At 44.7% G+C, this 9,852-nt stretch overlaps 1 protein-coding gene across 1 annotated transcript; it reads right to left on the bottom strand.

Moving 5' to 3' along the window:
* Window positions 1-34: 34 nt before the first annotated feature.
* On the bottom strand, window positions 35-7,492 carry Ndufab1 (NADH:ubiquinone oxidoreductase subunit AB1). The gene is made up of 5 exons (XM_047534350.1): window positions 7,286-7,492; window positions 3,776-3,898; window positions 2,494-2,581; window positions 954-1,053; window positions 35-204 (listed from the first exon to the last, which is right to left on the bottom strand). The coding sequence occupies exons 1-4, from the start codon at window positions 7,451-7,453 to the stop codon at window positions 962-964; spliced, it is 471 nt and encodes a 156-aa protein (XP_047390306.1). The 5' UTR covers window positions 7,454-7,492; the 3' UTR covers window positions 35-204; window positions 954-961.
* Window positions 7,493-9,852: the final 2,360 nt, after the last annotated feature.

Below are 9,852 nucleotides of genomic sequence, written 5' to 3'. Positions count from 1 at the left end.
AGGCACTTTATGGACATCACTGAAAAACTGAAGATGAAGAAAAGTGTTGGTTTTATAGATTTATTTTCAAAGGGCAGTACACTTAGAGAATTTAAATACAAGTCCAGGAGAACTGCTCTGTCAGTCAGTGGCGACGCCAGAATGGGTTCTCACTTCCACACACTCACCAGGATCATCTGAGTCCTCTGGGTGAGGAAAAGGGGTCTGGCAATGACAAAATAAGTTCAGTTTTCTTTCTGCTGCATAGTCACCAACTCATGAATGACATATTTAAGGCGCCAACTCCAGTGTAACTAAATGTTACAGATACTAAGGTAGTTTTACTTTAAAATGTCTTGATGATTCTAGAGCCTATGTATTTACTGGGAGGCTGCTTCGCCTCAGGCAGCACACACTCCTCAGCTGCCTTCACGAAAGCCCAGCAGGGCCATCATTCCAGTTTACCTACCAGGAAAACTGCCCAGCCAATCTGCCCGCCCAAGGTCACCTGGCTGACAGCACATGGTACAGCTGAGAAAAACCGTGGGTTACTGACTCCGGAGTCCATCCTCCTCCTCACGAGGCCACTCCTGCCTGAGGAAGAATCTTAGCTTCCTGGGCAGCAGGCCAGGCAGGCCTTGGGTGGGCAGTTGACGGAGACAGGTCTGTTTCCGGGTTACCTTGCTCAGTGTTTTGTGCAGGATTGCTTTTTAGGAGGATGGCTGACATCATCCCCAGCCCTTTTTAGCTTGAGACAGGGTCTTGCTGAGTTGCCCAGGCTGGCCTCAAACTTGTGACCTCCCCTACCTCAGTCCCCCATCATGGCACTATAGAAATGTGTCACCACACCTAGCAGCAGCCTGCATTTTAAGTGAAAATCTGTCAAGCACTTCCATCTTTCATTTCTTCTTGAGTCTTGCTTTACTGAAGAACCAGACAAATTCTTTAGAGGATGTTTTATAAGTCCTTTTTACCTGATACTTTATTCATATATATCCTTCTTATCTGCAATGTAATCAACAATTTCTTGTGGACACATTAACTTTTCTGCATCTATATCAGGAATTTCAAACCCTAAAATGAAAAAAATTAAAAAAAATGTGAGTGTAGAAAAAGGAAATCCTTTAGAACTCAAAGCACCTGAACTTGAAGAGTGAAAACACCTACAATTCTACCAAAATTCCCCAGCAGTGTTGAGTCCCATTTAGGTTGAGCCAGTTAGGTTTTATTACTATATGCCCATGTTGAGTCTAAAGGGTTCTTATTGTTGTTTTAAGGACAGAATTAGCATTAATAGAAAATTCCTCCTTTTAACATATGCAACCCAGTGGTTTTTGGTTAATTCACAAGGCTCTGCATCTATCACTATTTCCTAATTCCCCCAGAATTAATTTCATTAATCTAATTTCCTCAGAACATTTTTATCACCCCTAAAATGAAACCAAGTGCCTATTAGCTGTCACTTCCCATTATCCCCGCCCCTGGCAACATATCTACTGCCTTTTGGATTTGTCTCTTCTTCACATTTAATAGAGTGGAATCAGGCACTATGTGGTCTTCTGTATCTGACTTCCTTCACTTAGAATGTCTTCAAAGTCAATCTGATGAATTATGTTCTTCAATCCTTTTTATTTTATTTTTTTGGTGTTGTGTGGTGCTGGGAAATTGAACCCAGGGCCTTGTGCATGCAAGGCAAGCACTCTACCAACTGAGCTACATCCCTAGCCTGACTGTTGGGTTTTGATAGTTAGAATTTACGGAGTGCTCACTTTGGCCCAAATATTGTGCTGAGTATTTTACACACAATCTCTAATTCTCACAGCAATCTCAATCTTGAGATTCCTACTATTCTCACACACATTTTATAGCCCAGGGGACAGACTTTGAGAGATGTAGTGACTTATCCAGGCTCATACACAGCTAAGTCCAATCCAGACCCAGTAGTCAGCCACTAGCAAACTAGACCATAGTTGCAGTCAACATCACCTGTGAGGAATTTTAACCAAGTCCTGCTCTGCAGAATGGCACAGAAGTCCCTTTGCTTTTTATTGAAGTAACTTGCCCAGAAATTAGCAAGGAGCTTTATAAAGTTCTCATGTACATTATAGGCCCGAACAAAGAAAATCTGGAGTGTGCATGTAAGGCATTATAGGAGACCAAGCCAGAGGGGGTGTGTGTCCTCAGCATATCCTGTTACTTCTAGCTACCTAGCTGATGTGTCATCAGTATCTCTACAAGTGTGGCTTTTGCCCTTCATCTTGGAACCCTGTCTTAGGAATCTAAGTCCCGCAGGCTAGTCTGGTTATCTAGCCCGCAGCTTCTAATGGGGCTTTCTCAGGCTTTCACTGTCCCCAGTATTTACTTCACCTGATGTGTGTGTGGAGGGGAAGGGATGCTACTGATTTTAATACTATTTGATTCTAATTCTGATTCAGACTCCTAGCATTTCTGTCAGTTTAATCCACCTAAACCAATCATAATATGCAGATGCAAGACTAAGCCAGTGTGTGTTACCAAATTCGTCTTCCATGGCCATGATAATCTCCACTTGGTCCAAACTGTCTAAGCCCAGGTCTTTCATAAAATGGGAATTTACCGAAAGCTGTAAAAAAGGAACAACAAATGCAAAATTTAGTCTGTGACAGCATTTGCTTTGCAAGGTAACAGAGTGGTACAATGGCATTTAAACATCATATAGACTTTTTATTAAATATAAGGGTCTTAATTAGCGTTAATATTTGATCCACAATGGCATGTACACCGTATGCTTAATGTTACCTTATTCAACTTTGGAAGTGGTTAACAACATAAAGCAAATGAAGGAGTTCACATTACATTATCTTACTGTTTTTTTGTGTGTGTGTGTGGTATTGGGATTGAACGCAGGAGTGCTTTGCCACTGAGCTACATCCCCAGGCTTTTTAATTTTAAGACTGAGTCTTGCTATGTTGCCAAGATTGCCCTTGAACTTGCTATCCTCCTGACTGGGCCTCCCAAGTCGCTGGGATTACAGGTTGTGCGCCATCACACTCAGCTTACTATGAGTTTTGACCACTGTTCTGAATAACATCTGAGGGAATTTGGTTTTCTTGCTGCCTTACTGACAACTAAGACCCTGCACCTTAGATATGGCACTCCCCTTAGGAATAGCACATGGCTTCGTGCACAGTGGTGTGAACCTATAATCCCAGAGACTCAGGAGGCTGAGGCAGGATGATTACAAGTTCAAGGCCAGCCTCATCAACTTAGCAAAACCCTATCTTAAAATAAAAAAGGGCTGGGGATGTAGCTCGGTGGTACAGTATCCCTGGGTTCAATCCCCAGTACCATACACACACATGGAAGAATAGCACAGAGTGCCTAGCATGTGAGAGGCCCTGGGTTTGATCCCCTAGTGCCACCAAAAAAAGCCCAAAAAACCCAAAAAACAAACTGTGCTATCACACAAAAGATTCAGTTATTAAAAAAGGAAGGTACCCTACCAGTTGTGGCTTTTTTTTGAGGGTGGGATTGAACCCCTCACATGTTAAATGCACCTTCTAGAGCTGAGTTCAACCCCAAGCCCACTTGTTTTTAAAAAAGGGCGAGAGACATACACAAATGCATGTAATATATACTTACTTACATAAGCATTGAGTATCTCTGTAAAGACACAAGGAGCTGGTGACACTGGCTGTCTCCCATGTTAGGGGAGCTGGTGGCTGGGGGCCGGGAAGACTACTGAATATCCTTCCAGGCCCTTTGAATTTCACACCATGTGATTAAATACTCTAGAAGTTTAATCCACCATAATTACCTTTTCTGGATCAATCTTGTCATAGAGTTTCAGGACATACAAAACCCGGTCCTTGATTCCCTCTAACGTCAAAGGGGGCGCGTCACTATACTGGCGGCACAACTGTGCAACTCTCTCTGGAACCTAGAGCAAAGGCAGGAAGGAAACACAGCCAGTGAACCCAGAATGTCTCTGAACGCACAAGTCTACAGAACCCTCATCATATGATCCCAATTGTAGCCACAGTACGAGTCACAATTTTGGATAGCCTCAGAAGCGCTAGCGGTCAACAGCATCAAAATGGGTCTTTCCCCTCGAAGCCAGGACTGGCCTCTCTGGCTCCTGGGCTCAGCTCTCAGGCTTTCGACATTCATCCTGTTCAGTGAGACTAACTACCACTAATCACCTAGGGCCTGCAGAACAGCCTGTTTCCCCAGGGCATTGTCAGCATCCTATGGCTCTACAAGGCTCTGTCACTGTTAGTAGACAGATGTGAGTTAAAATAACCCACAGAGAGACCTGTCATGGTATACCGAAGACATTCCCTGTGAACATACTGAGAAATAGTATGAAAAAAAAATTAAGAAAAAATGACATGAGGTGGAATTAATGCCGAAGAAATGGAGAAAGAAAAGAGGGAGGCCACCAAGTGCCCAGGGCCCTTAAAGGAAGGGCTGGTGGGGGATGTCTGAACACAGCTGCCCGTGTGGCCCACTAGATGTCAGCATCATCCCAAGCATCACTGGCAAGTGCTCGCAGGGGCCAGGATAGGTGCCAAGTGATTAAATTTAGCAGTACCATGCTCACTAACTTTTGGGAGGCGTCACTGAGATGAAGTGAAGGGCTCTGAATGCTGCCTGGCGTATGCACAGTACGTGCAACTTGCTGCTATCTAGTAGGATCATGACGACAGCCGCCAGTGTGATGCCGTGGCTGTGGGGATGCCCCCAAATACTTGATCCTGTTCTTTCTCTTTCAGCCTCTTTACTGATCTTTCCTTTTTCTTTTTGGTGCTGGGGATTGAACCTGGGAGCACTTTACCACTAGCTACATCACCCAGCCCTTTTTATTTTTTGAGACAGGGTCTCAGTAAGTTGCTGAGGCTGGTCTTGAACTTGCAATCCTCCTGCCTGAGTCTCCTGAGTAGATGTGATTACAGGCGTGCACCACTGTGCCTGGCTTCTTTACTGATTCTTCTTTTCTTTCTTTCTTTCTTTTTTTTTTTTTGAATGCTGGGGATTGAACCCAGAGCCTTGTACTTGCAAGGCAAGCACTCTACCAACTGAGCTATCTCCTCAGCCCCTTGATTTCTTATCATTAAGTTGGTTATGGTACTGCACTTCTGTTCTCTTTATTGATTTCTTTTTAAATTAGGCTATGGTGCTGTCCTGAGCTCTTGACACACATCATCTCCTTGAGCTCTGACATTAACCTGTGAGATACTTGGTACTATCACCCCCCCATTACAATTGAGGAAACTGAAACAGAGAATGACTGTATATCCTACTTTAGGTTCAGCAACTTGACTTCGTGCAGGGGTCTTTCACTCCTTCCTGCTTACAGATCTCAGCTTACAGAATGAGCAAGCACCTCCACAACAGCCAGCACAGGTTGTTTCTGACGTTGACTGTTCTTCCCCAAGACCTACATTTAACAATTATATGCAACAGAACTTGCGTCTCCCCAACAGGGAAGGCACTATTTGCAGGAAGAGTGACTCCTCTGGAGTAGTAACTCAAACTCAGTTTCCATCAGGATCCATCTTACATCACTGGGGTCTTCCTCTGCCCAAGGAAAATGCAGAGGAAGCTAAGGAAATGACTGTAAAGCCCCTCTACAACCTGCCCACTGAACAATTTTGTCCAAGTAGACCAGACATCTCAAACTCAGCTATTTGGAAACAAACCTCATACCTGTCTCCAAAATTCAAGCTGCAGACCTCCAGCCATCTAGGGGTCAACCAGGAACCTCACAGTCAACCTCCACCCTTCCCATTCTTGGCAGAGTAGGAGGAAAGGTCTCACTTATTTCTTCAAGGAACCTTGCTAATTCTTCTCTCCCAATGACCACAGCATTCTCAATAGCTAACATTGTATCTCCATATCTTTGAATGAACTTAGTCAAAACCACTTTGTAAATATAAATACATTAGTTCCTCTGCTGTAAATGTAAACCAGGAAGAGGCAGTGGATTATCTTCAAGTGCCTTGCTTATTCAAAATATGGTCCAAGGGGTACCAGCAGCAGAATCTTTGTGGAGAATTCCTTGGAAATAAAACCCCTCAGGCCCCTTCCCAGACCCACTGAATCGGAATCTATTTTAATCCAGGAGACCTGTATGCACAATGAAATTTGAGAATCAATGCTGTTAAAACTAGGACAATCATTTCACATTTCAGCCTAATGTTGAAATCAGTCTCAGCACCCAAACACTCAGCAACTATGCTACTGCCCTTTTAGCCCCTGACTTTAAAGATGACATTTACCTTTTGATATAGCTAATAGGACATTGCCCAATGAATGAATCCATTACCCTGTCAGCAAATCTCAAAACTAGCTGCACAAAAGTATCACTTCATTCTAGCTTGGCCTGGGCATTTGTATTTTTTATTGTAAACAGGCAGTCACAGTTGAAACCTCTATTACAGGAAACCCATAAGCTTGAAAAGGGGTTTCTCAATTTCACCTTGGGAGTCTTTAAAGCAGTAGTTCTTAATCTTGGGTGCACTTCAGAGTCACATGGGATACTTAAAAACAAAACAGAACTGCCATGTCAGGGTCCCATTCACTTAGAGGACTAAATCATAAGAACAGGAGGAGGAGGGTTAAGGGATTTCTTTCTTTTTTTTTTTTTTTTTTCTTTTTTTTTTTTAAAGTTACCTAGGTGATCTGAATGTTTAGCTAGGGTTGAAAACCACTGCCTCACGTTTCAGCATTACACAGATTTCATTCGATAGGAAAGCTACTTACTCCCTGTTTCCTATCCTTACTTCCAGAAGACCAAAAAACAGGTTAAAGGTGCCACTGGAGAAAATGAGGACAGAAATCCATTAAAATAACTACTCTGGAGAAGGCTGCATAGGCAAGGGGCTTCCTCTCTGCACCTTATCAACACTCTCCCCCTAGAAAGTGATCGCGGTACTTATCATTGTGACCAACAGCGACCCGTGTTTTGAGAGCTGACCAAGCACTGCGGTAGGTGCTCTACCTGCATTATCTCAACTAAACCTCGCCCACTCCACAACTCTGCCGTTTTCTGGGGCTCAACGAGGCTAGGAGACTGGTTCCGGTGAGTGGCGGCCAGCAATGGAACCCCGGGGTGTTTGCTCCTTTTTAAAAGCAATCACCAAGTCACCCAGCCTCCCTGCAGGGGTCAACCAAATACCGTTAGGCGGCGGGACTGGGGAGCGAACCAGAGGCCCCCGGGTCACTCGTGCTTGCAGCTGGCACTGTCCGGATGCCCGCCACCCTCCGACCTCCAGCGACCGGATCCCTGACCCCTCCAAGCCCCGGCAAAGTCACGGCGAGTCACCTGCGAGAGCACTGAGGTCGGCTGCGTAGTCCCGGGTCTCGTCCGGTTCCCCGCGGGACACAAAACGGTGCTGAGCGGCCGGGCCAGGGCCGGTGCGGGGACCCGGAGCAGCGGCGCAAAGGCCGCAGGCAGGCGGCGGACACAGGCGGAAAGGACACGAGCCGCCATGGCTACGCCGACCCAGGATGCACTGCGCCCGGACCTCGGGCCTAGGTTTCCTCCCGGCTACGTACAGAGCGGCGCAGTCTGGCGCCGCCGCCGCTAGCGGCCCCTAGCGGCCCCTGGCGGCACTGCGCCCTCGAAGCCGGGCAGTCCTGCAGTGCAACACGTGTTGGGGGGCCCTGGGGTACTTAGTGCCAACCGCACAGATGCTATCTTTCCCTGAATGCTAGTCCTTCCCCCATGAAAGGAACTTGGTTTTATTTCCTCTCTAAAAATTCTGAAATACATTTATTTAAAAGTTTTGATGCCACAGTTCATCCATAGGCATTAAAATTTAATAGTTTGAAATCTCTGTTTCCCTTACAAGTACCTGAGCTGGGCACAGTGGCGCACACCTGTAAACCCAGCAACTCGGGAGGCTGAGGCAGGAGGATCGCGAGTTTAAAGCCAGCCTCAGCAAAAGCGAGGCACTAAGCATCTCAATGAGACCCTGTCTCTAAATAAAATACAAAATAAGACTGTGGATGTGGCTCAGTGGTCGAGTGCCCCTGAGTTCAATCCCCAGTAAACCTCCCACAAAAAATGATGGACAGGCACAGTGACATATGCCTTTAACCCCAGAGACTCGGGAGGCCCATGCGGGAAGATTGCAAGTTTGAGGCCAGTATGGGCAACTTAGTGAGACCTATCTCAAAATTACAAAAAAATTTTTAAAAAAATAATAAAATAAATAAATATATATATATATATATATATATATATATGTATGTATAAAGGACTAGGGATATAGCTTAGTGGTAGGTGCTTCTGAGTTCAATCCCTAGCATTAAAGAAAGAAAAGAAGAGAAAAGAAAAAGGATGGATGAATGGATGGATAATCGTAAATGCCATCAACCAGTTATCCCTCCCTTTTTCTAGCCTATCTACACTTCGGTCTCATCGCCCCTGTTGTCCCTGAGACCCTGTCACCAGTTCTCTCTTCATCTTTAAACTTCCTTTCATCTGACTCCTTCCCCTGAGCCCATGAACATGCTGAAGTTTCTCCCAGTCTAAAAACAAAGCCAGGGCCAGACATGGTGGCATGTACTCCTAGCGGCTTGGGAGGCTGAGGCAGGAGGATCCTGAGTTCCAACTCAGTTTCAGGAACTCAGCAAGGCCCTAAGCAACTCATTGATGCCTTGTCCCTAAATAAAATAGAAAAAAGGGCTGGGAACGTGGCTCAGTGGTTAAGTACCCGAGTGCAATCCCCAGTACCAATAAATAAATGAATAAATAAATAAAAATAAAACAAAGTCAGAGGCCTCCTCCACTGACCCTTCACATACCCCACTTCACCTTTTTTTTTAAACGTTTTTTAGTCATAGATGGACATAATACCTTTTATTTATTTTATTTATTTATTTTTATGTGGTGCTGAGGATCAAACCCAGTGCTTCACATGTGCTAAACAAGCGCTCTACCACTGAGCTACAACCCCAGCCTTCATACTTGATTCTCCTGCAATACTGAGCCCACCGTCTTGTCTTTCCGCCTGAGATATTCTTGGTTTCTGCTTCTCCCGCTTATCCCACAAGACTCAGCTAAACTGTCATCCAGCCTTTCTTGGTTGTGCCAGCTGCTAACCTTTGAGCTTCCATAGCAGTACCCAGAACACACCATGAAATGGAACAGTACTTGTTGCTTTATGTCACTTTCTCCCCCACTACAGAGAACGGGACTTTCAGAACTCATTTTGATACCTGTTGTGTCAGTGTATGCTGTTTGTTCAGTAGTTACTGAAGTGGAATCACTGCCTACCTCTGCTCGGTTTTGTTTTCTTTTCTTTCTTTTTTTTTTTTTGCAAAACCTAGGGGTGTTCTACCACTGAACAACACTCTCAGTCTTTTGTTTTTGAGACAGGGTCTAAGTAGCTGAGGCTAGCCTCAAATTTGGCAATCCTCTTGCCTCAGTCTCTCAAATTGTTGGGAATCCAGGCATAACGGCTTTGGTCAGCTCCACTCACGTCTTCTTACCTCTTTTTAGTAGTAGTACAGGGGATTGAACCTCCTGCATGCCAAGCAAGTGCTCTATCACTAAGCCACATCCCCGGTCCAGTTTCAGTAACCCTTAAATCAAGATAAAATACGTTTCTCAGGGCTGGGGTTGTGGTTCAGTGGTAGAGCACTTGCCTGGCATGTGTGAGGCTGTGGGTTCAGTCCTGAGCACCGCATATAAGTAGATAAATAAATAAAATAAAGGTCCATCAACAACTAAAGAAATATTTAAAATATGTTTCTCAAGGGTTCTTGAGTGAATGAAATCATTATCTATGATCTACTAGTGAATGAACTGTCTCATTTGAGTTTAGACCTAGTGAATACAGAATGTGCACAGGAACTTTTTTTTTTTTTTTTTTTTTGCGGTGC

This window comes from Sciurus carolinensis, chromosome 18 (assembly GCF_902686445.1).
Source record: "Sciurus carolinensis chromosome 18, mSciCar1.2, whole genome shotgun sequence".
Taxonomy (NCBI): Eukaryota; Metazoa; Chordata; class Mammalia; order Rodentia; family Sciuridae; genus Sciurus; species Sciurus carolinensis.
Note: the sequence above shows the minus strand (reverse complement) of the source record. Positions and strands in the feature narration are given on the sequence as shown.